At 40.8% G+C, this 27,584-nt stretch overlaps 8 protein-coding genes across 10 annotated transcripts in view; 4 read left to right on the top strand and 4 right to left on the bottom strand.

The window, feature by feature from the left end:
• The first annotated feature begins 57 nt into the window (after positions 1-57).
• On the top strand, positions 58-10,171 carry LOC143122520 (myelin and lymphocyte protein-like). The gene is made up of 5 exons (XM_076283312.1): positions 58-259; positions 537-627; positions 1,621-1,785; positions 9,181-9,333; positions 9,764-10,171. Exons 2-5 carry the CDS (start codon positions 541-543, stop codon positions 9,851-9,853), a joined length of 495 nt encoding a protein of 164 aa, XP_076139427.1. The 5' UTR covers positions 58-259; positions 537-540; the 3' UTR covers positions 9,854-10,171.
• A 457-nt stretch (positions 10,172-10,628) lies between these two features.
• Positions 10,629-11,055, top strand: LOC143125407 (histone H4). Its single transcript, XM_076286885.1, has one exon. The coding sequence runs from the start codon at positions 10,640-10,642 to the stop codon at positions 10,949-10,951; it is 312 nt and encodes a 103-aa protein (XP_076143000.1). The 5' UTR covers positions 10,629-10,639; the 3' UTR covers positions 10,952-11,055.
• Positions 11,056-11,407: 352 nt separating this feature from the next.
• Positions 11,408-11,885, bottom strand: LOC143125339 (histone H3). The gene has a single exon (XM_076286753.1). It carries the CDS (start codon positions 11,859-11,861, stop codon positions 11,451-11,453), a length of 411 nt encoding a protein of 136 aa, XP_076142868.1. The 5' UTR covers positions 11,862-11,885; the 3' UTR covers positions 11,408-11,450.
• Positions 11,886-12,589: 704 nt separating this feature from the next.
• Positions 12,590-13,166, bottom strand: LOC143122556 (histone H2A). Its single transcript, XM_076283353.1, has one exon. It carries the CDS (start codon positions 13,164-13,166, stop codon positions 12,789-12,791), a length of 378 nt encoding a protein of 125 aa, XP_076139468.1. The 3' UTR covers positions 12,590-12,788.
• A 1,036-nt stretch (positions 13,167-14,202) lies between these two features.
• LOC143125259 (histone H1-like) lies at positions 14,203-14,862 on the bottom strand. The gene has a single exon (XM_076286631.1). The coding sequence runs from the start codon at positions 14,830-14,832 to the stop codon at positions 14,218-14,220; it is 615 nt and encodes a 204-aa protein (XP_076142746.1). The 5' UTR covers positions 14,833-14,862; the 3' UTR covers positions 14,203-14,217.
• Positions 14,863-16,322: 1,460 nt separating this feature from the next.
• LOC143125113 (histone H4) lies at positions 16,323-16,707 on the top strand. Its single transcript, XM_076286571.1, has one exon. The coding sequence runs from the start codon at positions 16,323-16,325 to the stop codon at positions 16,632-16,634; it is 312 nt and encodes a 103-aa protein (XP_076142686.1). The 3' UTR covers positions 16,635-16,707.
• Positions 16,708-17,644: 937 nt separating this feature from the next.
• LOC143124955 (histone H2B 1/2) lies at positions 17,645-18,677 on the top strand. Its single transcript, XM_076286562.1, has one exon. The coding sequence runs from the start codon at positions 17,667-17,669 to the stop codon at positions 18,039-18,041; it is 375 nt and encodes a 124-aa protein (XP_076142677.1). The 5' UTR covers positions 17,645-17,666; the 3' UTR covers positions 18,042-18,677.
• Positions 18,678-19,644: 967 nt separating this feature from the next.
• Positions 19,645-27,584, bottom strand: part of LOC143122492 (uncharacterized) — a 31,633-nt gene continuing 23,693 nt past the window's right edge. For 2 of the 3 annotated variants that reach the window (XM_076283282.1, XM_076283286.1), the window contains 6 exons: positions 26,958-27,197; positions 25,858-25,983; positions 25,171-25,324; positions 22,938-23,043; positions 21,787-21,968; positions 19,645-19,777 (listed from right to left, as the gene is read on the bottom strand). In XM_076283282.1, coding sequence (XP_076139397.1) covers positions 19,713-19,777; positions 21,787-21,968; positions 22,938-23,043; positions 25,171-25,324; positions 25,858-25,983; positions 26,958-27,197 — 873 coding nt within the window. In that variant the 3' untranslated portion in view covers positions 19,645-19,712. Of the gene's footprint in view, positions 19,778-21,786; positions 21,969-22,573; positions 23,044-25,170; positions 25,325-25,857; positions 25,984-26,957; positions 27,198-27,584 lie in introns of those variants that run through there. The other variant, XR_012986710.1, reaches the window with a different exon arrangement.

The raw sequence follows: 27,584 nt of genomic DNA, 5'->3' as shown, positions 1-27,584 counted from the left end.
TCTCTCTCTCTCTCTCTCTCTCTCTCTCTCTCTCACACACACACACACACACACGCACACACACACGCACACACACACGCACTCACACCCACACAGAGACAGTTACAAGCTCCAGTTGTTCAGTCACATGCTATCCCCCTCCAACAACAAACACACACACACACAACTTATTGCAGTCCTTTGCAAAAGTTGACATGCTCTCACACACATTCGGTGCAACTCTACTCCTTTCTCTCTCTGGGCCTGCAGCATAGAAAACGTGAGTCTCTGTATTTTTTAATGAAATTGTATTTAGTAGTAAGTACAAAAAATGTTGATTGAAAAAAATGGTGATTTTTAAGGTGTTATGGTTTACTCATTTGTGGTAATCTAGAACCATAAGAAAGATCTGCACACTGTTAAACTATAAACTTTATTCAGCAATGCTTCGATCTTATATCTTCATCAGGCTTTTTTTTTTTTAAATGTTTTTGAAAACAAAAGTTTTGATCAAGCACCTGATTTTTTTTTTACCTCCACTCTGCTTTTTAATCTAGAACCATGTCGTCTTCGGAGACTCGAAGCGCTTTGCCAACAGGCCGTGGGGTTATCCGCACCATGCCCGACCGCCTCTTCATCGCTGAGATGGTGAGGCTGGTGTTACTTTATTCACTTTGTCATAGCAACTCGCTTTTATTGTCATTGATACTTGCTTAAAAGGTGCCTTGCAGGAAACATCATTTGCCTTAGTAGAGTCATGTGACTGATGACATTTATCATGTTTTGTCTTATTTTTATCCGTTCTTCTGATGATATTTATCATGTTTTGTCTTATTTCTGTCTTGACTCTGTCTTCCATTTTTTCTCTCCCGCCTTTGTGTCTCGCTTCCTCTTTTTTTATCTCTCTCCCTCTTTCACCGAATTATGAAAGTTTCCAAAGCTGAAAGTCTGAAAAAAGAACAAAATAACTTCTGAGCTTACTCCCTTTTTCTCTCTTTGTCCCTCCATCCCCCCTAAGAGTATGATTTTACTTTAAGACATTTAAAACAATCCTGAAAATAGCAACATAATATAAAAACGCCTATGCTGTGCTGTCCACCAAATAAGCTATAATTATGGTTACCAGCTATCTTCATCTTATTTATCTTCTGCTTTGGACTAACTCGTGTTATGCCACATTGCACCTCTAGAGGCACTATATCAAATGCATGCAAGACATGAGTGCCATCACTGACATAATGGTGGATTCCAGACAACTTGAAATCTACACATGGGGTTTTCTCATCTGTCTTTTTGCTTTTTGTCTATCCTCCCTTCCATCCTTCCTTCCTCCCTCCAGTCTTATATTTAATTTCTCAATTATTATTATTAATAATAATAATAATAATAAAAATAATAATATATTGTATGTTCATTCGGCTTATTCACGCAGAGGTCATTGTGTAAACCAAAAAGAGGCTACAGGATACACTGACTATATCATTAATGCATTTTCGCCATCTAATGGCGAATTCATAGAACACAACAAATCCTATGGTTTGTGTACCCCGTAGCCTCGTTTTGGCTATACAATGGCCGCCATGTGAATACTGATAATAACACATGCAAATCCTCCCTTAACCCTCCCGCCCCCGGTCCCAGGTGTTTGGGGGTCTGGTGTGGATGCTGCTGATCTCCCCCGGGTCCCACTCGGCCCCGGTGCTGTGTTGGGTCATGTTCTGCTCCATCACCTGCTTCCTGGTCTCCACCATCTGGCTCTGCGTCTTCTGCTGCGGAGCCAACGAGAGCAGAATCTGGCTCAAACTGGTGCGTCTGTGTGTGTGCGTGTGCGTGTGTGTTTGTGTGTGTGTGTGTGTGTGTGTGTGTGTGTGTGTGTGTGTTTGTCTGTCTGTGGGTGCGAGATTGACAGCGTATTTTGCCGACAGTGCATGCGCAAGCAGTAGACACACAAAGTGGGCAGTGTCAGGCTGAAGATAATTAATAAAAGATAGATAGATCAGAATTTAACGCTGGTTGCATGTGATTGAATTTCACTTCATCGGAAAGGTCTCGCCCTGCCTTGACGTAGCTTCCCACTACCTTTATCGTTGCTGAACTTTGGCACTGTGTGTGTCTCCTCTCTCTCTGTGTGTGTGTGTGTGTGTGTGTGTGTGTGTGTGTGTGTCTGCAAGTGCTTGTATGTGTGTATATTTGAGTGTTTGTGTGTCTAGACACATATTTGTTTGCTTGCCTATGGTGCTTATCCACACACGGCCTCTAGTGTGAAAAATAGGCGCCACTTCTATTTTCTAGATGACTCACAGTCGCAGCACGGCTCGAGACGCCCGTCTCTGTGGGAATGTTCTGACCTGTGTGACAGGAGCCATGTACAGTACAACTCCGGTACCAGAGTATAGTTAGCTATGCAGCTAATGTGGTCCATGGGCACTGGTATGGGAAAGGACAGATAACACAATCTATGGGTGTGCATCTATCTGGTGCAAAAATATTATCATAATCATCATCATATCATCATCATCAACTTTATTGCCAGACTCAGGGGCCATTCAGTAGAAACAGACATGACATGCAACATACATTAAAACACAAACATGACATGCAACATATTAAAACACAGACATGACATGACATGCAACACATATTAAAACACAGACATGACATGACATGCAACATATTAAAACACAGACATGACATGACATGACATGCAACATATTAAAACACAGACATGACATGCAACATATATTAAAACACAGACATGACATGACATGCAACATATATTAAAACACAGATATGACATGACATGCAACATATATTAAAACACAGACATGGCACGACATACATTAAAACACAGACATGACATGACACGACATGCAACATATTAAAACACAGACATGACATGACATGCAACATATATTAAAACAGACATGACATGACATGCAACATATTAAAACACAGACATGACATGACATGCAACATATATTAAAACAGACATGACATGCAACATATTAAAACACAGACATGACATGACATGCAACACATATTAAAACACAGACATGACATGACATGCAACATATATTAAAACATAGACATGGCACGACATACATTAAAACACAGACATGACATGACATGCAACATATTAAAACACAGACATGACATGACATGCAACACATATTAAAACACAGACATGACATGACATGCAACATATATTAAAACAGACATGACATGACATGCAACACATATTAAAACACAGACATGGCACGACATACATTAAAACACAGACATGACATGACATGACATGCAACATATTAAAACACAGACATGACATGACATGCAACATATATTAAAACAGACATGACATGACATGCAACATATTAAAACACAGACATGACATGACATGCAACATATATTAAAACAGACATGACATGACATGCAACACATATTAAAACACAGACATGGCACGACATACATTAAAACACAGACATGACATGACATGACATGCAACATATTAAAACACAGACATGACATGACATGCAACATATATTAAAACAGACATGACATGACATGCAACATATTAAAACACAGACATGACATGACATGACATGCAACATATTAAAACACAGACATGACATGACATGACATGCAACATATATTAAAAACACAGACATGACATACATTGAAACACAGACATGACATGACATGCAACATATTAAAACACAGACATGGCATACATTGAAACACAGACATGACATGACATGCAACATATATTAAAACAGACATGACATGACATGCAACATATTAAAACACAGACATGGCACGACATGACATGCAACATATTAAAACACAGACATGACATGACATGACATGCAACATATTAAAACACAGACATGACATGACATGACATGCAAAATATATTAAAACACAGACATGACATGACATGCAACATATATTAAAACAGACATGACATGACATGCAACATATATTAAAACAGACATGACATGACATGCAACATATTAAAACACAGACATGACATGACATGCAACACATATTAAAACACAGACATGGCACGACATACATTAAAACACAGACATGACATGACATGACATGCAACATATTAAAACACAGACATGACATGACATGCAACATATATTAAAACAGACATGACATGACATGCAACATATTAAAACACAGACATGACATGACATGCAACATATATTAAAACAGACATGACATGACATGCAACACATATTAAAACACAGACATGGCACGACATACATTAAAACACAGACATGACATGACATGACATGCAACATATTAAAACACAGACATGACATGACATGCAACATATATTAAAACAGACATGACATGACATGCAACATATTAAAACACAGACATGACATGACATTCATGCAACATATTAAAACACAGACATGACATGACATGACATGCAACATATATTAAAACACAGACATGACATACATTGAAACACAGACATGACATGACATGCAACATATTAAAACACAGACATGGCATACATTGAAACACAGACATGACATGACATGCAACATATATTAAAACAGACATGACATGACATGCAACATATTAAAACACAGACATGGCACGACATGACATGCAACATATTAAAACACAGACATGACATGACATGACATGCAACATATATTAAAACACAGACATGACATGACATGCAACATATATTAAAACAGACATGACATGACATGCAACATATATTAAAACACAGACATGACATACATTGAAACACAGACATGACATGACATGCAACACATATTAAAACACAGACATGACATGACATGCAACATATATTAAAACAGACATGACATGCAACGTACATTAAAACACAGATATGACACGACATACATTAAAACACAGACATGACGTGGCATATTTTAAAACACAGACATGACATACATAGCCTAAAAATACATTAAACAGACATGAGATACATATAAATTAGGGCTGTCAATCGATCATTTTTTTTAATTAATTACATACTCTGTGATTAATTAATCTAAATTAATAGCATATATAATTTTTGCTGAGAATATTTAAATTCAAATGAATCATTGAATAATCAGCATTAGTGACATTAAAGTTCAAAAACTCTTTTATTATTATTTTCACTGTTCAAATAATGGCCATAATAATCTATGATATGACCTAATATGCTAAGGAAATAAATTAAAAAGTACTTTGGGAAGTTTTTTTCACATACAAGGCATTTCAGTCCACAGATATAACCTAGGGGACACAATGAAAATAAATGAACACTCCCCTCAATGACAACACTATTTCTTTCCATTGATGTGCGACTTTAGAGTTGACAAACTCCGGTGATATGCAAATTCCTTGCTGCAGACATTGCAGAGGACTTTATTTTTATCAACACTTTATTTTTGTCAACACAATCAGGCCGTTTTTTAAAAGTAAATGTTCTAATCAATGATCTAGGCCAGTGTTTCCCAAACTTTTTTTCTGGGGACCCACTTTTTAAAAATGACAGACCATCGCGACCCATTTCACTTCAGATCTAACATGCAACCTGCATGCAACCATATTGTTTTAGGCCACAGGTTCTCAAACTTTTCTTGGGGGTATTCTTGCATGCTACGCAGTCGTCACTCTTCAACATAGTAAGCTGTTCCTGTATTTCTAAAGAGTGATGTTGTAGGCTACGTTGCAGACAAATGGATCCATAACACCGTAAACATAGCAAGTAACTCAAGTCGTTATATTGTAACCTATTTGTGGAGGTTCCTTTATTTGGAAAGTTGAATCCGCATTTTCCTCTCGAGTTAAACGTTTGTTTGTAGGCCGTATACCAATGCCGTGTATTGATGTTGTGACAAGCTATGTTGTAAGAATGTGAAATTAATAAATATCAGAACAAGAGGCTTTTGCGCAATAGTCAAAAATGTGCCTTTACTGTAGCCTATAGAGTTTGCGAGGTGGAAAACTCGAGGAAATAATAGCCTAGCGTTTAAAATGTCCATTTAAATTGTAGCCTAATAAAATGCACTGTTAAGCGTTTTAAATCCGAAATAATAAGGAATGTGAGGAGGTTACTATTAACTTTAAAGAGTGCATCTATAGGCTATACAATTGAAACTATCTACTATGACGCAAATTGAATAGCCATGTCCGGATGTCTGCTTTAGTTGACTAGATTTTAATCGGTCAAGTTGAAGAGCTGGTGTCTGTTAATGTTCGTGCAAATAGGCTGATTCATGTCCCTTGCATTTTGCAACTGCGAGGTCCATGGCAGGCGCCCCACAGAAATGTTTCATTTTGCGAGTGAGATGTCCAGGCTGTCCCCTGTGCGACGTGTTCGCCCCCCAGCCGTGACTGTGGTAAAAAAACTATATCCTAATAGAAAACTGATAGCTTTCCTGGCTAAATGGTATAAGTTAGGCCTATTAGACAACATAAATTGTGCTGACGACCCAAATAAAATCTCCTGCGACCCACCCGTGGGTTGCGACCCAGTCTTTGGGAAACACTGATCTAGGCAGCACATTTTCTTCTCTCTCCTTCATTTTACAGTAATGGTTACTAACTAGAACGGCTTGGGGTCAAAGGTCATACGGAATCGATTAATCTGCGTTATTTTTTTTTAATCAGTTATTTTTTCTCAAATTAATTAATTGAAATTAATCAGTTATTTTGACAGCCCTAAAATACATTTAAAACACAGACATGACACACATACAACATAGGCTATTGTAAAACGCAGACATGGCATACAACATACCCTCCACTCGGCGGCCATATTGGTGTTACAAACTAGCCCCATGCATTTCTATGGAGGATTTGTTGCTGAGTGCTGTGTCTCCTCATTAGAGAGTCTCTTCTATAAGCACTCTTTTTAGCATACAGCACATGTCATCCCCAGTGTTGGGAGTAACGGCGTTTAAGTATAACGGCGTTACTAACGGCGTTAATTTGTCAATAACGGAGTAATCTAATTAATTACTTTTTACAACGTTACAACGCCGTTAACGTTACTGGACGTTAAATGCGGTGCGTTACTTACTTTGCATTGATTAAATAAACTGTGTAATCCGAACGCACCCCTGGCTCACAGCTAGTGAGGAGGTGGGTTAATAACGACGTAAGTGATTATGATTGGCTAAGGCAGAGTCATGTTTCATGATAGCCAATCAGAGCCAGTGTTTTTACACACTTGCCAGCACACGCGCCACACACACACGCAACAGCTAAAGTAGAGATTCGATGAAACAGCAGAGGTCAGGAGCAATCCGATGAAAAGTTGGCATTTTCAAGGTGGAGATATAAGCACTACTTCAAATTCATTGTGGTCAAAGGCAAGAACGTTCATGTAATGTGTAGGCTACATTATGTCCAGGAGCGAAGACTTTGTCGACATCCGTTGTGAGCAACTCTTATTTAATGAGGCATCTCACACACGCATCCAAGCTAGTGGCCAAAAACACCGATAGCCTACCTCCACCACAGATGATAGCTCGCCATCCACTAGCAAAGAAGGACTCGGAGCAAAGTCCTCCAAGCAGCAAAAGCTAGATCTTTCTGCCTCACAACAAAAACCTATGACACAGGCTGAAGTCAACCGTAGGTCTGTCAATGTGCAATATCTTGAATTTCCCCTTGGGGATCAATAAAGTATCTATCTATCTAATAAATATCGAAAGTTATGTAGCCTACAAACACCTGTCTGTTTTACTAATTTCAACTGGCTTTTCAAAACTGCTCAAAAAATCCAAATTCTTTGACATATAGCAACTTTTTTTTTAACAGTAACGCAAATAGTTACTTTCCCTGGTAACGAGTTACTCTTATCATAGAGTAATTTAGTTACTAACTCAGTTACTTTTTGGAACAAGTAGTGAGTAACTATAACTAATTACTTTTTTAAAGTAACGTTCCCAACACTGGTCATCCCATAGAATTATACAGCACATTATATGTCACCCCATATTCAGAGCATATATTCAGGGTGTTACCAATATAGCCAGTTTTGCAGCCTGTCAATTGGTTGGCTAACTCGTGCATGTGCAGGTTGAACAGTGCTGCTGAATACTCTGATTGGCCAATAGGCAAGTTCTAATGATGCTGTCAGTGCCACCCATTTGGCTCTGATTGGCCAATAGGCCAGTTCTAATGATGCTGTCAGTGCCACCCATTTGACTCTGATTGGCCAATAAGCCAGTTCTAATGATGCTGTCAGTGCCACCCATTTGACTCTGATTGGCCAATAGAGTGGTGAAGTCCCGCCCCTTCCGTTTGCCTCCATGGGACCTATCTTTCAAAAAAATTTGAACGGCAGTCTATGGCGAAAAATAAATTATTTTCTGGTCCCGGTTGACTTGTGCCTTGAATTACCCATATGATGTTTGTCAATTTTAAAGACAATTTTTCATGTAAAGACATTTGCAGTTTGTTTCGTAACTATTGAATTACAACATTTTGAAAGATCGTAATTCCAACGACTACAAACCCATCAGTCGCACTAGTGACGTTAGCTCATTCACAGCCACACTAGATTGTAAGCATACCAGCAACAGGTCTTAATTGGGCTTTCCTTGCCGAAGAAAATACCATGAGTCAGAGGATTAAACACATCAGGTAAGTTGTATTCGTCCATAGACTGTACATTACATACTGTTAAGTGACATAGCAGGCAGCAAGATGCAACCATTAACTAGCATATCGTTTCATTACTTTGGTGACGTACATCGTTCGAGACGAGAGATGTAGTCCACTGAGTAGATTCGCACAAAACCAACACAACTTTTGAAGTCTATCGAACAACAGTACTTTCTTGACGTGAAAAATTATCTTTTAAATTCACACGCATCATATGTGAAATTTGTGGCACAATTCAAACTGGACCAAAAAATAATTGTTATCTCTCCATTAACTCCCGTTCATAATTTTTTGAAAGATACGTCCCATGGACCGGAAGTAGAAGGGGCGGGACTTCACCACTCTATAAGCCAGTTATAATGATGCTGTCAGTGCCACCCATTTGACTCTGATTGGCCAATAAGCCAGTTCTAATGATGCTGTCAGTGCCACCCATTTGACTCTGATTCTCATTTTTTCAAATATCACTCACTCCCCACTCTCTCTCTTTCTCCCTCTTTCTCTCCCTCCCTCCCTCTCTCTCTCCCTCCCTCTCTCTATCAGGATGCCGTGTATCATGTCCTGGCTACACTGATGTATCTGAGTGCCTCCATTTGTTTAGCCGTCATGACCAACGCGCTGTCTGCACACAAGCACATGAACTGGGTGGGGCCTAGCGTTGTGGCTGTTCTCTACAAGTACTTCATCGCTGCTACGGTAAACACACACACGCAGGCACACACACACACACACACACATACGCCTACATACATATATACATACATACACACACACAAATGCACAGACACACATAGGCTACATATATACATACATACACACACACACACACACAAACAAGCAAGAAGCAGCCAACCACATTACATGACAAAACACAATCTTTAATAGCATCCCAGTCAGCCTGTGTTAGTGTGTGGTCTGCTTGGGCATCAGTGCATCTGAGGTCCACCTGTCAAGTAGGTAGGCCTAGACCCCATGCATGATCCAGTTGGGTCTAATAGCCTAGCTATCTAGTGGGATGTGAGGCTGTATGTATTTTAATGACTGGACAATATAAATATGAATAAAGTGATTCTAAATCTCTCTCTCTCTCCCTATATATGTGTGTGTGTGTGTGAGACATTTGCAGATACTGGCCTTCTTCACAACCCTCCTCTATTTCATTCATGCCATCTACTCTGTGATGAGAAGCAGAAGAGCTCCATATACGGCGATATAAACACATGCAGCCATCAGTGTTATTGTATGTAGGCCTAGCCTAGGCTACTGCTATGGTTGTCATTATTCCTGTTGACAATATACAGTATCTCTGTCAAAACCAAAACAAAAAGGAAACATTCTTGTCATAGCCTGTACTCAAAATAATGTATAACATTTGTATCTGTCCTTTCAAAAACAAAACCTGCACAGCATTGTTGACAATATGCTATAGTTGTAATAACTGTATGATTGCCGACAAGATAGAACATGTATGAATTAATGATTGATAATAATAATAATGAATAAATGACTGAAAATAAACAGTGCATTAATGAAATGTATGCTACCTCTGTATCAACAATTGCTAACCATGCAAAACATCTGATTCAAGAAAACATTTTCATCGTTTTCAACTTCAGGAAAGGAAGCTATTGTAAGGTCGGAGGTAGTGGCTGCTACAACACAGTTACAGTAACAAAAATCAGCCACGTAAACTGTCCATGTAAACGTGGCTATTGTTGGCTACAGTCAGTGCATCCGTTTCCTGTTTTTTTGTCAGAAAGTAGCTATTACAAATGTGTCGAGCGCCTGTGGCCATAAGTGACGCGCAGTTGAAAAACGCCCACTCTGGTTTGGAGTCGCCCACAGTGTCATTGTGTTTTGCAGAGACGTGTGCAAACAGGGAGGGTCGTGTGCATGACGACATAAGTCTTCACGTAGGTCCTCTCTGAAACTATAAATCTTCACTGCTCTCCCGCCACTCAATTATTCTTCACCAAAATCTGCACAAAGAAGTTAAACGACAATGTCTGGAAGAGGTAAAGGTGGTAAAGGTCTTGGAAAAGGAGGCGCCAAGCGTCATCGCAAGGTTCTCCGCGATAACATCCAGGGGATCACAAAGCCCGCTATCCGCCGCCTGGCTCGCCGTGGTGGTGTGAAGCGTATCTCTGGGCTCATCTACGAGGAGACTCGTGGTGTGCTGAAGGTTTTCTTGGAGAACGTGATCCGTGATGCCGTCACCTACACCGAGCACGCCAAGAGAAAGACCGTCACTGCTATGGATGTGGTCTACGCCCTGAAACGCCAGGGTCGTACTCTGTACGGTTTTGGCGGTTAAAAATATTACTGTTTCAAGAAATGTAACGGCTCTTTTAAGAGCCACCCACAGTTTCCACTTAAATAGCGTGCTTCCAATGTTTGAAATAAACCTCGCACATACGGGTAAAAATCTATCTAGCTGGGAAGTAATCAAGATGGGAAGTATCAAGCATGAAGGGCCTTAGCACATGTTAAAAACGGGACACCTAAGATCCAGTGGCTCTTCCACAAAGTAATAAAAGCCAAAGCTGTAGCGTTATCGAGGTGTGGGTTTGTCTTTTGTAGTAGGTTACTGGTGATTTTACTATTTTAGTCAAAAAAAGCAAGAAAGTCATTTTTCATGTCAGCATTTCACCCTATTACAGCTTGAGTACTTCAGTGAAATATTACCGTACTTGTTCGAAACTGAAAGGTTAATATGTAAATAAACTAAGATATACGTGTTGAAGATGGAACAAGCATTTTCTGTCGATATAGGTGGCTCTTAAAAGAGCCGTTGGGTTGGTGTATTGGTGAACTTAAGCACGCTCTCCGCGGATGCGACGAGCCAGCTGGATGTCCTTGGGCATGATGGTGACCCTCTTGGCGTGGATGGCGCACAGATTGGTGTCCTCGAACAGACCGACCAGATAAGCCTCGCTGGCCTCCTGAAGAGCCATGACGGCAGAGCTCTGGAAGCGCAGGTCGGTCTTGAAGTCCTGAGCGATTTCTCTGACCAGACGCTGGAAGGGCAGCTTGCGGATTAGCAGCTCGGTTGACTTCTGGTAACGACGGATCTCTCTCAGAGCCACGGTACCAGGCCTGTAACGATGAGGCTTCTTCACGCCACCGGTCGCCGGGGCGCTCTTACGGGCAGCCTTGGTAGCGAGCTGCTTCCTCGGGGCTTTGCCACCGGTGGACTTACGAGCGGTCTGCTTGGTTCTTGCCATTTTTCTCTCCCTCTTCGAAAATTCTCAGAAGTGTAGGTTTAATGTAGAGGACCATACCTATTTATACTTTCTAGAACTCGGTTGCCCTCCAATGATTGGAAAATGTTAATGAGCGTGCTCAAATGCTATTGGCCAACACGCTCCCTTTCTATATGACGCATGAAATTCAAACAAGTTAGGCCAGCCCCCCTCAGAAAGAGCGGGCAACTCCTCGCGGTTTTAACGTCTGAACACTTAGCTGCTAAATGTATTTGTAATAACATCAGTTGATCATGTCTCACCGTGTATTTATTTAGTTTCATATGAGGCTCTTCGCTAAACAGGTCAGGAGTAACGTGTTATCCCTCGATCAATTTATTTTTCAATGTCAAATGTTCACACACTTTATACATAAGGAACTATAACAGTAACATAACTTGCTTTGGACAAAACTGTCGAAAAACGTTTCGACTCGTTGCCAGGTTACATATTTGTGCCCTTGGGTTTGAGGGACTTAGTCTGGCCCCTCAAAATCCTTCTTCAAAACTAAAAACGAACATCTAAGCATGGTTATTGATCTTAAAATGACTAACATTACCCCTCTTTTGTTAAGAAACCACGGACGGAAACCCCAGTGCCATGTAAGTTACATTATAACCACAGCAAACTAACTTACATTTGGCCACTGGGCGTGATGTATCAACAGTGTTTGAGGACGCTGGACAATAGTTGACCCGTTTAACGTTACATAACCTGAGTTAGAAGGAACAGCCAATACAGGATGTGAAGTTACTATCATTGCGGACTGAGCGGAGCCAAATGGACAGGCTCTTTAAGGAGTCGTAAATGACAAATGTCAGATTATAACATTGAGGTGTTCTGCTTTTTGAAGATAGTTATGGTTGGCTCTTAAAAGAGCCTTTGGTTTTTTGTAAAAGACAGAGCGATTTACTTTGACTTCTCAGTCTTCTTGGGCAGCAGCACAGCCTGGATGTTAGGCAGCACACCACCCTGAGCGATGGTCACACCACCGAGCAGCTTGTTCAACTCCTCGTCGTTGCGGACAGCCAGTTGCAGATGGCGGGGGATGATACGAGTCTTCTTGTTGTCACGGGCTGCGTTACCGGCCAACTCCAAGATCTCAGCGGTCAGATACTCGAGCACAGCGGCCAAGTAGACCGGAGCACCAGCGCCGACACGCTGAGCATAGTTGCCTTTACGCAGCAGCCTGTGTACACGGCCCACGGGGAACTGAAGTCCAGCCCTAGAGGAGCGAGTCTTCGCCTTGGCCCTAGCCTTGCCTCCGGTTTTACCTCTTCCACTCATGTTTCAACTGTTGATAGACGACCTACAGAAATCTGCAATGCCAGTATCTGCGGCTAACAGTATATATAGCAAACAGTCGAACTGTTTACTCGCTGATAGGACAACGTTGAGAGCCAATCGTAGCACAGATCTAAACAACAAGCCAAACCCACCTTTTTGGAACCCTTTTGGCGGGTCTTATCGCTTTTTGTGAACAGCGGGTACTTTGTTAATTGTACGATTTGATTGTAAAAAAGTATCCAATTAAAAATAAGGTGACAGTCAAATTGACCAGAGTGCATTGGTATCACCGGTGAAACTCAGGTTTTCTCCTATCTATTATTGTGTTAAATGCTCCAAATGAGTACTTTGAGCTGCATTCTGTGTATGAAAGGTGCTATACAAATTAAGCTTATTATTATGTAAGCCGAGTGTTAAGATAATAATATAAAACTATATCAGAAAAAATAACAAGTTAAAAGTCATAAATTAAAATAAAAAGTGTTTGGTCCAAGAGTTGCACAACGGTGGAATAATGGCTGCCAAATCTTCTCGCTGTGATAGCAGTAGCTGATGTTGTTGCTGATAACGTCTAACGTTAGTGTTGAATTGATTTGGGTGTAGTTCAATTTGTATTTTTTGTAACAATCTTGTTATAACTTTATTTATTTTATTAATAGAATTATAACTTCAGAGCTGTATGTAGCAGAGCTGTACGTTAACATTTGTGTTCATAGCACTGTGAAAATTTAGCTGCTAATAGGTTGATTTTGTAGCACAACCCAGTTGTGTAGTTGTCTCAAGTTCTTAGCTGGTAGATCACCTATAAGACTTTTTTTTAGTACTGTAAGATAAATGCCTGATTAGGCGATGTTGAAATGTAGTGCAGTTTAAAATGTCTTGAACAATAGTACGTGATTGAGCGACTGTATACATTTATGTTACTCACTGTGGTGAAGCGTGTAACATTACCTACAATGTAAACTGTTGGAATAAACTTTTCATTGATATAGATGGGTGGCTCTTAAAAGAGCCTTTTTGGGCCTTCGCGGCAGAAGATGTTATTGTTAAATTACTTCTTTTTGGGTGCTGCCTTCTTGGGCTTAGCGGCCTTGGGCTTGGCTGCCTTGGGCTTTGCTGCTTTTGCCTTCTTGGGGCTCTTTGCTGCCTTCTTGGGGGCGGCGGGCTTCTTGGCCTTCTTGGGGCTCTTGGTAGCCTTCTTGGCCGCTGCAGGCTTCTTGACTGCCTTCTTCGGAGACTTCTTGGCGGCTGCTGGTTTCTTGGCCACTGCCTTCTTGGGCTTCTTTGCTGCGGCGGGCTTCTTGGCAGCGGGTTTCTTCGCCTTGGGAGCAGCCTTCTTGATGGCCTTCTTCGGCTCTGCCTTCGCCTTGTTCAGCTTGAAGGAGCCAGACGCGCCGGTGCCCTTGGTCTGCACCAAAGTTCCCTTGGTAACGAGACTCTTGACGGCGATCTTGACGCGAGCGTTGTTTTTCTCGACGTCGTATCCACCGGCTGCCAAAGCCTTCTTTAATGCAGCCAAGGACACTCCTTTCTTTTCCTTCGATGCAGACACAGCTTTGACGACGAGATCGCCGACGCTGGGTCCTGATTTCTTAGGACGGGATGCTGCCTTCTTCTTGGGTGCCTTTGCTGGAGCAGCGGCCGGAGCGGGAGCAACTTCTGCCATTGTTAGCGATTTCAACTTGCACGTACTACACACACGACAACTGGAAATGTCTGAGTGCTGAGTCGAGCAAGTGGGCTGAGATTAACCTCTCCATGAGAACCGTTTAGACTCAGCGCGAGTGCCTCTCTGCTCTCTCTTCCCGGTGAGCACTAAGTTGTGTTTTCTCCTCTCATGTTTTTTGAGAATATCCGGCATAAACCAGATGGGAGATCTGAATTTTCACGCGTAAACATGAAGACGAACTTTTCGTCTTCTAAATGATCTGAAGGAAGTTAAGTATCAGCTTTGTTCGGAGTCGTACTATACAGAAAAAGGAGTGTTGCGACGAGGAAATCGAGTCACGGTTGTGGACCTATGGATGGTATAATGCGTATAAAATCCCCAAAATAAAGATAAACACTAACTTCAAACATTTAAGGACAACAATATGAGTCTCCCTAACTTAACTACTAAAGTTATACTTTTTGTATACACTCTAAACATTGTCAGATTTCGCGTGTTTGTACTCAGTGAAACACAGACTCGGGTAACGGGAATGCAGTGATCATACTGAGGGGCTAGATTTCTTATAATTTACACAAATGTATGCAACTATGCTCATACGCTGATACGTTTGTGTAACTAGAATTCATGACGAATTCACAAATTAAGTTATTTACATATTTCGAATGCAGATGTTTTGATATGCAGGTTCTTTGGAAGGTGACCAGGTTTAAATCATAGTTGACAGCAACGGTAGCCTACATTATTACTATAGGAACTACATTGTTATTATTAGTGGTAGTACTACTCGTAGTATTAATAATAGTAGTTGGATTAGTATTAATATATTTTTCAAAGTATAATACAAATCAATGGAGGTCTCAGTGCTGCTTTATCTGTTGCTTAACTGTTACCCACACCAGTGCAGCGGAGAAAATCTTTGATTAGATTGGATTACTGCTGCTACTGCTACTATTATAATTATTGTTATTCAACGTTGTCATATTAACTTGATATTATGTGTATCACTCATAAAACGCAAGTCGCTTTAATGAAGTTGTGTTTAATGTTTGAGGCATATGGTTATTTTGCAATTTATGCTTCAGCAAAACGGGAAAAACATCGACATGCTACCGTTAATGTCAGAGAAAGACCAAAATAAACACATACTATAGACCCCGCAGACCTTAACACGAATGGAAAACAAATTTTGCGGGGGAAATAGGTGTGATATATAGTGGCCATTGCCCCACAAGACGTTGGATTCTCCAAAACGCTAGGGATTCCTAGTAGGGAAGCGTGCTTTGAGCCTAAGGGTTTTCCATCTTCAACAACAAAAGAATGGTTTGCCGCCCTCCTCTCCTCCCCTATTTGGTGACGCCACATTATAATCCAGGGGCGGAACTGGATGCAGTCTTCTTGTAGGTCGTTGTCACTGGTATAAATAACAGAAGCAGTCAGCAGTCTGCATTCATTCATTTGCGGAGCTACTGAAAACAAAATCGATAATGTCTGGAAGAGGCAAAGGAGGTAAAGGACTTGGAAAAGGGGGCGCCAAGCGTCATCGCAAGGTTCTCCGCGATAACATCCAGGGAATCACGAAGCCCGCTATCCGCCGCCTGGCTCGCCGTGGTGGTGTGAAGCGTATCTCTGGTCTCATTTACGAGGAGACTCGTGGTGTGCTGAAGGTTTTCCTGGAGAACGTGATCCGTGATGCAGTCACCTACACCGAGCACGCCAAGAGAAAGACCGTAACCGCCATGGATGTGGTTTACGCCCTGAAACGCCAGGGTCGTACTCTGTACGGTTTTGGCGGTTAAGTCTTGGTTCCATTTCAAATCTACACAAAAGGCTCTTTTAAGAGCCACCCACATTTTACAATCTAAAGGCATATTATTCCGCATCACAGTGGTGTCATTTTAATCTGATTCTGGTCATTAGTGATGGACTAATGAAGCTTTGGTGAAGCACTACTTTGAACAGTTGATTCGAAAATGGGTTCAGTAACATGGTTATGGTTATAGTTATGGATTTAGCAGACGCCTTTGTCCAAAGCGACACATAAATACAAAACAACATAATATTTAAAATTGAACAGGGAACAGATTAAAATGTAGGTCAAATATAGTAAGGAGAATAGTTGTAGTACACAATAATATCAATTCTAATATGAATAAGAATGGGATATTCTTTTTACAAATAAAGATTGGAGCAATCAGAATAAAGTGTTCCCACGTCTCTTGCATTGTAATAAAGGTAAATCGCTACGAACAAACTATGCTTGTCACAGTAGAGGCTACGAACCAAACACAATGTTGTGCATTAGCCTAAAGTGTTTATGCTTTGAGCGCAAAACGAGGCCGTGCCAGTTGCAGTGGCAGCACGATTGGTTTGCGAGGCGGTGGCGCTGCAAACCACTCAGGTGATTCATGCAGAGAATGAAGCAGTTTCTGCTTCGGACATCATGTCACGAGATTTTTCCGTACCAAAGCAACCTTCGGAGCAGTGGTTCAAATGGAATAGTAGTTAATGGTTTGAAGCACGTATCGAAGCTTCAGTGTCAGACTGCCATTACTACTGGTCATATATTCACACTGTTTAACCCGTGTCATTAAGATAATATCATGTGACCCATGTTATCATGATAATTATGTGACCCATATCTCTCCACCTGCGTCACTGGTGGAGATTGAGGTCTCATTGGTTAAACTACAGCCATCCACTTACGTTTTTTCAGTGACAGAGACGTGCCTTAGCTAGTGGTTTACATACGGCCTTCTACATAAACCCCCCATTTCTATGTTACGTCATCTCTGAATATCGTTTTCGAGTAGGCTTACCGATTCATTGTCATGCCGGAGCCTGCGAAGTCTGCGCCCAAGAAGGGCTCGAAGAAGGCCGTTACTAAAACTGCTGGAAAAGGTGGAAAGAAACGCAAAAGGACAAGGAGGGAGAGTTATGCAATCTACGTGTACAAGGTCCTGAAGCAGGTCCACCCTGACACCGGTATCTCCTCTAAGGCGATGGGCATCATGAACTCGTTCGTAAACGACATTTTCGAGCGCATCGCTGGAGAGGCTTCCCGCTTGGCGCACTACAACAAGAGGTCCACCATCACCTCCAGGGAGATTCAGACCGCAGTGCGTCTGCTTCTGCCCGGTGAGCTGGCCAAGCACGCCGTGTCCGAGGGAACCAAGGCCGTAACCAAGTACACCAGCTCTAAGTAAACAGCAACTCCATTCCTTCATCACCATACCAAAAGGCTCTTCTAAGGGCCACCCAACTTCTTAAAAAGCAAGTGTTAAAAAAGAAAAAAATCGACCTCGTGCTTTCATGGACTAGTGATGCATCCATTTTTTTTAACGCTCATTGAGTTTATTTAAATGTGTTGACATTAAAACGTATAATTAATGTTGCCAATACAGTTCCACATGAGCATAGCCTCTTCAAAGTATACTGTACTCCTTTGTATACTGCTAAGAAGGCACGTTACGTAAGCAGAAGCTTAACTGTATGAGGTCACTTGCACCTGTGCTTTTCTTATGCAGTATCATGTTTTGTAATGCAGGTGTCAGCACCTTCCAGGCATTTCTGACAAGTCTGATGTATAGCCTACATTATTTTGTCGCCTGATCGTCTCCCTGAACATTATCATGCTGCTGGCAAATCCTGGGATTAGTTCAAAATACGACACCAGTCTTCACTGTAGAGACACTGGTGTAATTGTTTTATAGAAGTGCAAGGTGTTTATTTTCTTTCTTTTCTTTATCTATTTATTCGTGTCTTTGTGATGTATGCTGTGTGTCATGACTGTGTGGTCTGTGACTTCTGAACGGAAACCTGAGTCTGGCAATAAAGTTGATTAGTGCTCGGGAAGCTGTTGGACAACTGTTCATTTATGTATTAACAAATGCTAAATGCTGCCAGTAGGTGGCACCATGAACTCACACTGGAGGTTGAAGTTGCTGGTCATGGTTTTGTGTCATTATGATAGAATTTACAGGGTAGGGTAGAAACAATTCTATTCTAAATTGTAATCTATATAGTAGATAAAATATACATGATTAGTAACACCACTAGTGACTGTTCAACTGATAATATATAAAAACCTTTACAACACATACTGGTACCAGACTAGCCTAGAAATCTAGATGCACCCTAGCGGCTGTTACACTTATGTAACATTTTTTGGCCAGGGTAGTACCAGACCATTATGTTGCGAGCTCTCTAGTGCAGTGGTACTCAAAGTGTGGTACGCAAGCCATCTCAAGTGATCCGCGAGCAGACGTGGTAAAATATAATATTGATGAGTTGTTTGCAATATTGAACCAACTTGTATGTAACTCCAAACAGTTCTGCACTAACACTGCCTATAACTATGCCAATTTAAATCGCATGAATTTAATTCTCTGACACAATAAACAAGGCACAAAGACAATATGCAAGGTGGTTCAGTTGAAGTAGATGAAAAAGTTTGAGAAACACTGCTCTACTGTTTCTCCCCCCCCACACACAGTTACGTGACATTCTGAGTAATGTCCTTCCATCAACAACTGGTTCCTCCGTTACCAGGTTTGTACAAAAAACAATGTCATACAAAGCAGGTTTTTTTTTTTATGATTTTCATTTCTATTGAAAGTACAAGTTCACATATTTTGCCAGGTTGTCATCTCTAACTTACCTTTGTAGTTTAAAAAATAAATTAATAAAATATGACACAGATTACTACCATCAATGCTCCTTGAAGATGCGTGAAGAGAGAGGATGCCCTCAACGTGGGTAGGCCGATTTAAACCAGTATGTCTGAATATTACAAATGCACTGGCAAACACTTATGTAACATTTTTAATATGTATAAAAGAAATAAAAAAAAAAACATCATTCATTTATAAGGAGATTTATATTGCGAAAGTGTCCGTCAATGTAAAAATCCCACTCTTCCTGTATGCTTCATCAGCTGCGTCTGTTTTAAGAAGAAAAATAAAAGACACTTCATATTCTGTACATCACTGCACATATACAACTTACACTTTGTTTTGTAGATGCAGGGATTAAAGTGAAAAAAAATCGTTTGACTGAACTTTTTTCAGGCCATAAGTCATACGTTGTTCATATCTACCTATAGAGATAGCACCCCTTTTGCGGTCGCGACCTATTGGTTTTTAATGTACAAAAAGATGCAAACAGCAATGTAAAGCACCAAATAAACACCAAAACGAGGCTACAGGGTACTCTTAAGTTACTATAATTAATGCCACCTACAGGTGAATGCATAGAACATAACAATCCTATGGTTTGTGTACCCTGTAGCCTCGTTTTAGCCGCCATGTGAATAAGGCGAATTGAGAGTGTTCTTGATTGAGATTGAGTTTTCCTGATGAACAAAACAATATTTCAATACCATCCCTGACCATTGCTGATTAGCCATTGCTGTTCTTTTCTACTGCAGCAATATTGTAGCAAGGCTTTAACTTACACTCTTATTTAATTACTTCAGGCCAAAAGTATTTAAAGGGGAGATTTTTTTTTCTTGTTAATATACAATTCAACACCAATTAAAATCTATAAAATCAAGTTTGCAAGACTTCACATTTCCTCATCAAAGTAACGAATCAGAACAGTCTAGATATTGTTTCCATTTGTTGCCTCATCCGCATTTAATGAAAACATGGTAATTTTGAGTTTTACAGACAACTCAGTTTTCCAATGAGCAGCAATACTGTGTGTGCTCATGTAGGAGGTCTGCGCATCTGATAACGACAATCTGGAGAGGGCGCTTTTGTCTTCAGCAACAGATTGTATAAGGTTGACAAGAGGTTGCGATATGGTGAGGGACAGGTTGTGTTGCGCTATGAAAGAACATGCGTAGCCTATACTTTCTGAGCGCAAAAACGGTCAGCCATAGATAAACGTAACCTACCTCTGTCGTGGTGGCTAGTTGCACCAGGTAGGGAAGATGTCCTCAAGTGCACGAACGTTAACCGTATGGCGGTCTTCTGATTGTTGGCGTGCTAAAACGTTTTCCTATTGCATCCATAAACAATTTTCTTGCAACTTTTGACACCTGTGCCTTCCTTTAGCAACGCATCCATGACAGTGGCCTTGCCAAATAGACGCACACAAATCATGATGCTAATATGCGAGGTTCTGGTGGGCCTACTGGTTATGGTTTTGTGCTATACATTAATAATAGCAAAGTTTTAAGTTGACTATTTTAATTGCATGGTTATTTTTTGTCAACATACGCTCACAACCTACTGTCGTTAAAAGTGATGCCTAAGCAAAATAGGCTACAAGGCTGTCTGTGCGTCACAAACACGACTGACCGACCCCCTTACTCAACAGTTCGCGATATTATTATTTTATGTAACACACTCAGTCAAAACCTTCCTTCGCAAATTGTGAACAACACTGTTGTACATGTCAGACGGGATAGGCATAGGCTACGGTTTATATTGCGTCGCTTTACACATAATGTTAGTTGCATTGATTAAAAACTGTAACAATATTTGTAGGCTAATATTTGTAGGCTAGTTGCCTTAAAAAAAGGAAAAGAAAAGGTGATAGACGCCCCCTCCTATTTTTTTTCTCACCGGATCTGCATCTATCTCAAATATGACATTTCTAAAATCAAATTGACGGAAATCCGTCGTACGACGGAGAACTTTAAACCGTGTAGATGTCAAAAGAGTCGATAAGGGGGCGATCGGACAGGACGTGCTTTGCCTCTTATAAAACGTGAGGTGCACAATGTTTTCATAAAAAACATGGGCGCTTTTCCGCTTTCAGTTAAACTTTTTTCAACTTGAGGCGCTCAGGGCGACTCTGCAAAAAACGGCAATTAAACGGCAATTAAAAAGGCAATTAACTCAAAGTTGCTCCGGGGACAATGTAATCCCTTGTAATATAACTGACATACGTTAGTGAGTTTTGATTAAAGGTGTCCGCTAAATGAATAAATGTAAATGTTACCTGTGATAAAAACGGGAAACCTCCTGGTTGCGTTCTGAACTTGGAGACGCACCAAGCAGTGCAAGTAGTTTGGACGCTCCTGGGACATGACATCACAGTCATGGTAGGGTAGCACCTCCACAAGCCCCGCCTCCTGGCAGGAATCCAGGAAATGCTTCTTGCCACGAGCGTCCTCGTTGGTGCTGCAAGATGACAAGTGAGCAACAGTTTCAGATTGTGTTGATCACGACCTATTAATGACATTCAGGTTCAGATTCAACTTCAGCACTCTGGCTGTTTGTTTACAGTGTGATACACCTGACTGTTTGTTTGTGTGTGCATTCTTGAAGAACAAAAACAAACAAAAACACACAAAACACCACACACAAACAAACCAACAACAACAAACACACACATAAAGACACAGACTATGAGTGAAGTACTCCTCAGGGGGAGAAATCGGGAACCCTGACTCTTTCACACTCATGTTCAGTTCTGTATTGGTTTCAGACCAGCACAGACGTAAGTTTAATTTACCATAATGTAAAATTGATGAACACACTGTGTGTATGTGTATAGACCTGTGCAAAAAAACATACATACACACAGAATATCATACTTTTGTTTGTGTACAGACACACACACACAAGCACGCATACGCGCGCGCACACACACACACACGCGCGCACACACACACACACACACACACACACACACACACACACACGCACACACACACACACACACACACACACACACACACACACACACACACACGCACACACACACACACACACACACACCTTACCCTGTGTCTTCTGAGCTGTGCCGATTTGTTTACATACAGAGATATGGTGTCATGTGACCAAGAAAGACCAGGCCAGGCTTGTGAGGCGTAATCTATCACATTTGCTCTGTGTTTTAAGTGCCACCACTTTCCATCGTGTTGTCATTGGACTCTTGCCAATTTCCCTTTGTATATTCACTGATTTCTCATTGGTTTAAGTGCCACATTCCATTGTGTTGTCATTCTCGTCAATTTCTCTTTGCATTTTCACTGATATCTCAACGATTTCTCAATAGCTCGCTTCACAGATCAGAGCTGCAGACTGACGATGCGTCAGGAGAGAGGGGGGTGGGGGTCAGTGCCCGTCTGGGCTGAGCGTGTTTACCGTGCGTCCTCTCTGAGGCCTCGGCTGTCTCTGTAGTGCAGACACCACTTCCACTTCCCCTTCCTGCTCAGCTCCTCCAGGAAGGACGCGGTGCTCTTCATGCTCTCTGAGTGGGGAGGTGGAAGAAAAACACGTCACAGTAAATTATATGTATTAGCCGCCCAATTAATGTTTTTTTTTTTTTTTTTTTAAACTTGCATAAACCGCTGTCCTGCAGTACATACACAATACATGTCACAGTAAATTATATGTATTAGCCGCTTAATTAATGTTTTTTTTTTTTTTTTTTTTAAACTTGCATAAACCGCTGTCCTGCAGTACATACACAATACATGTCACAGTAAATTATATGTATTAGCCGCCCAATTAATGTTTTTTTTTTTTTTTTTAAACTTGCATAAATCGCTGTCCTGCAGTACATACACAATACATGTCACAGTAAATTATATGCATTAGCCGCCCAATTAATGTTTTTTTTTTTTTTTAAACTTGCATAAATCGCTGTCCTGCAGTACATACACAATACATGTCACAGTAAATTATATGTATTAGCCGCCCAATTAATGTTTTTTTTTTTCTTTTTTTAAACTTGTACAAAACGCTGTCCTGCAGTACATACACAATACATGTTACAACAACTTCCCGGGTATTAGCAGTGTATTGAGTGGACAGTGTTTTATGCAAGTAAAAAAAAACAACAACAACAACAAAAACATTAATGGCCCCCGTGTATTATTAACTTCATAGCTGAAGAAATTGTGCAAAATCAATGTATAAACCTCGGGCAGCAGATCAGGGATAACAGCACAGCAGAGTAATGGGACAACAATTAAACTGGTAAAATAATACCAATTTCCCAGCTAACACACAGGAAATTAATGTAATTACAACCCTAAATCCCCCAAAAAAGTTAGAATGTTGCATAAAATACAAATAATAAACAGGATGTGAAAATCTGTAAATCTCATAAATCCATATTTAGCTGCAAAAATTACACATTTGATTATTTCAAGGAAAATGTAAGCACATTTTGAATTTGATGACAGACATAATCAACATGATATCATTAAAATAGTCAGAGAATCCAGATAAATATTTGAAAACAAGTAGTAATAATAATAATAATAATAATACTTATTATTATTATAATAATAATACAAACACAAAAACACACTGTGAATTTTCAATCAAGAAACGTTGACTTTGTTGCATCAATAGAAGACTGAAATGTTTGGCTACTCGTCAAAACTGAGAAAGGAAGTGAAAGCTGTGCAGTCAAAGTTACACAAAGTCAACTTTTACTCTCTTCACCAGCTGGGTCAATGACCACGAGGGGAAACGGTGGAAGCTGAATAACCACTGCGTGAAAAGAGGTGCATCTGGAAATCATTAGATTCATTAAACGTCGCCCAAATCTCCCTGACTGTGTTTTAGGGTGTATTTAGGTCAGCATAATAATAATGGTGTCAATGGAATATCTCTGATTTGTGGTGGTGGTGGCCTTGTAATGATGTTAACCGGATTTTATCACGTCATCTTCTATGCCAACATATCATTTTATATAACGTCTCCCAAACCTCCAAGAACTCTGTGTTTTTAGCAGAACAATGGTCTCCGTAGGGGAATGCTGATTGTTTTTGTAGTTCTTGTTTTTGCTGTTGTTGTTTTGTGCTTTAGTTCAGTGACAACAATGCCGGCGAAAGACACATAGTCTTTATATTTTATATTTATACATTTATATTTGAGCAGCCTGGCGACCTGGTGTTGCTGTGCTGGAGACATTTTGTGAAGCAGCCAACCCGACACAGAGACAAAATCTACACCAACTGCCAAATCTACACCAACTGCAAAACCTACACCAACTGCTAAATCTACACCAACTGCTAAATCTACACCAACTGCTGCTCGCGAAGCACCACTGTGTCGAAACTCGTGTCAGCCTAGAGGCAGCGTGTGCTGCATGACAGCGTGTGCATGTGGTCCGTCCCTGCAATCCCAATGCCACCCCTGAAGCAGACATTGACATGACTGAACATGTGTTGAATATGACTGAACATGCGTTGAATATGACTGAACATTTCAATAGCTGCATATCTGTTAAATCCAGGTCAATACTAGTAAGCTCCCTTAAATGCAAACGTAAATATCTTAAACGTACATATCCAGATGATCACAAAGTGATGGGGCACGAATGCTAACAATAATGGATGATACTAATATTAAGACAACATACCTAAGGTCAGTTTCTTTAGGGATGTTGCGTCAAACATCAGAAATCCACCCTTGGAAAAGAGCTCCTCGTGGGTGAGATTCTGGATGTCATCAGGTCGATCGATGCCAGCGAACACGACACCAGAAGACTTTTTCAACTCCAGAAGGTGAGGAATCTGACAGAAGATTTAAGACAGACACTGAGCTTCATACACAGAAAACCAGACTAGTGGAACCCTCTTAAGTGCTGTGACGAAAAAAAGCACCATTTCACTATGGCGGTACCATAACTTCACATTTTATCGTCAACATGATTCTACTAGAAGTCTGAGCATGGAGCTATATAGGGGAAAGCCAGGATGATTAAAACACTTAAAATTAAATAACAATTAAATAAACATAGTTTACAAAGAGATTATCCCAGACTGAAAGTTACTATTTTCTAACTAGCAACTTACATCTGTCCCCGTCAAATGCAGTTGCATTTTCAGCCGTGGAAAAATCCTTTCAGGAGTAATTTCAGCAACAGTGGAACGTTTGAGTAATGTTTGCTACTTACCATAACTTCCCACATTGTCAAACTTACTTACTTTCTTATGGTTTTAGTACTATGCAGTTACGACTTCAATGATGATCAAAACTTTGTAGGCTACATGTTGAATGCTTTAAATGTGTTATGACGTGTATATTAAGTAATTGCCATTATTACCTCACAGATATGCTCGGCGATGTCTTCATTCCTCACGATGATGAGCAGAGGTGAGGAGGGGCCGCGTGCGTCCAGTTCAAACTGGTGCGGCTCCACAGCCACGTGGCCGTCCGACTCCAGACGCTCCTAAAAACAACAAGTACGTGTTCGGAACAAGTTAATTTACTTACTAAGCTACTTAATTTGTCCTGAAGGAAATATTTTTTCCTGCATTTAACACATAAAGGGGTAGTGTACACACACACACACACACAAACTAGACGCAGTCGGCTCGCCTGGAGCACACACACACCCTTACTGTATTCAATACGCAAGGGGGGGGGGGGAATTGTACACAAACACACACACTAGGAACAGTGTGTCCACCAGGAGCACAAACACAAACGCACACACACGCACGCACGCACACACACACACACACACACACACACACACACACACACACACACACACACACACACACACACACACACACACACACACACACACACACACACACACACACACACACGGAGCAGTCAGTTCACCAGGTGCACACACACACAGAGAGCAGTGAGCAGCCCTTACAGGAGTGGTGGTGCCCAAATTCTTCCCTATAAAGAGCCAAAATGAATCTGGGTGGAGGGCAGCAGGCCACAAATAAGCATTTGTGTTATGTCACTTTACTTTGACCTTACCGTCACTTTACTTTGACCTTACGGTCACTTTACGCTGAATTGAAACGTATCATATTTGTGTCGGTACAGCCCTGCCTCAGACAGCTCTCCATGGCGACCCCAGCTACTCACTCGTGTCCTTCGCCTGCTTATCTATACTGACAGGAGCACCCGCCCTCCCCCCGCAGCTAACTTTCCCGTTGGGTCAGAAATTCCTAACGGCCAACAGACGTATTGGACTAAAAAGAAAAAAAGAAAAAAAAGAAACAGGGCCCCTGCCTGTGTTACAGAATCTGTAACACAACATATAACACACTGTGTGTGCAAATAAGGATCTGAGAAGAAGCATGACGAAAAAGGTCATGTACAAAGTATAAAGAAGAATCAGTATGGTATAGGCCACGCAAGGAAAAATATAAAAGTTAAAAAAGCTTTGAAAACTACCTTTGTTTCTCTGAAAAAGGGATCTTCAGATGTCGCCAGGATAAAGAATCTGTACTTAATCTCTCCGTCCTGTGTGACAACAGGGTTCTGATCCTCACGAAGACGATCAAAAAAGTCCACATTTGCCTTTTCAGAAAGGTCACTCTGGCAGGAAGTGTCCATGTTTGTACAGATTACATCAGTCGTAGTGTTTTTGCTATCATCCATAGTTCTTACAGAGTCGCAGGTCTCTTCAGCAACCTAAACAGCAAATAATGGCAAACAAGCAAACAACAATTAACAACTCGGACATAAATGCACAAGAAGATTGACAGGCCAAAGTTGTTGAAAAGTGACCTTGCTGTATGTCAGGTTCAATATATATGCTGACTCTTATGGCCTCCTTACACCAAACAACTTTGACAAGATTTGGGAAAGATTCTTGAAAGATTGTAGTCTTTTAACTAATGCCCCCCATTCAAGCTTTACTCAAAAGACTACAATCTTTCAAGAATCTTTCCCAAATCTTGTCAAAGTTGTTTGGTGTAAGGAGGCCAGTTGACTTAAAACTCTTTTTAGAACTACTAATTAACTACTAAGAATATACCCATTTAAATGATGGCTGTCCAAATGGCAAGATATTTTCAA

This window comes from Alosa pseudoharengus, unplaced genomic scaffold (genome assembly GCF_046254945.1).
Source record: "Alosa pseudoharengus isolate Yale_2024_CS ecotype anadromous, Long Island Sound unplaced genomic scaffold, YU_APseudo_1.1 YU_APseudo_1.1_scf_1, whole genome shotgun sequence".
In the NCBI taxonomy this organism is placed as follows: domain Eukaryota; kingdom Metazoa; phylum Chordata; class Actinopteri; order Clupeiformes; family Clupeidae; genus Alosa; species Alosa pseudoharengus.
This window is presented reverse-complemented; position numbering and strand designations above follow the sequence as displayed.

What these genes read in the sequence shown, in the direction of transcription:
- LOC143122520 (XM_076283312.1), top strand. Translation starts at nt 541, where the DNA reads ATGTCGTCTTCGGAGACTCGAAGCGCTTTGCCAACAGGCCGTGGGGTT. An exon ending in GCCTCTTCATCGCTGAGATG is followed by an intron (nt 628 to 1,620) that starts GTGAGGCTGGTG and finishes CCCCGGTCCCAG; the next exon opens with GTGTTTGGGGGTCTGGTGTG. An exon ending in AGTACTTCATCGCTGCTACG is followed by an intron (nt 9,334 to 9,763) that starts GTAAACACACAC and finishes AGACATTTGCAG; the next exon opens with ATACTGGCCTTCTTCACAAC.
- LOC143125407 (XM_076286885.1), top strand. Translation starts at nt 10,640, where the DNA reads ATGTCTGGAAGAGGTAAAGGTGGTAAAGGTCTTGGAAAAGGAGGCGCC.
- LOC143125339 (XM_076286753.1), bottom strand. Translation starts at nt 11,861, where the DNA reads ATGGCAAGAACCAAGCAGACCGCTCGTAAGTCCACCGGTGGCAAAGCC.
- LOC143122556 (XM_076283353.1), bottom strand. Translation starts at nt 13,166, where the DNA reads ATGAGTGGAAGAGGTAAAACCGGAGGCAAGGCTAGGGCCAAGGCGAAG.
- LOC143125259 (XM_076286631.1), bottom strand. Translation starts at nt 14,832, where the DNA reads ATGGCAGAAGTTGCTCCCGCTCCGGCCGCTGCTCCAGCAAAGGCACCC.
- LOC143125113 (XM_076286571.1), top strand. Translation starts at nt 16,323, where the DNA reads ATGTCTGGAAGAGGCAAAGGAGGTAAAGGACTTGGAAAAGGGGGCGCC.
- LOC143124955 (XM_076286562.1), top strand. Translation starts at nt 17,667, where the DNA reads ATGCCGGAGCCTGCGAAGTCTGCGCCCAAGAAGGGCTCGAAGAAGGCC.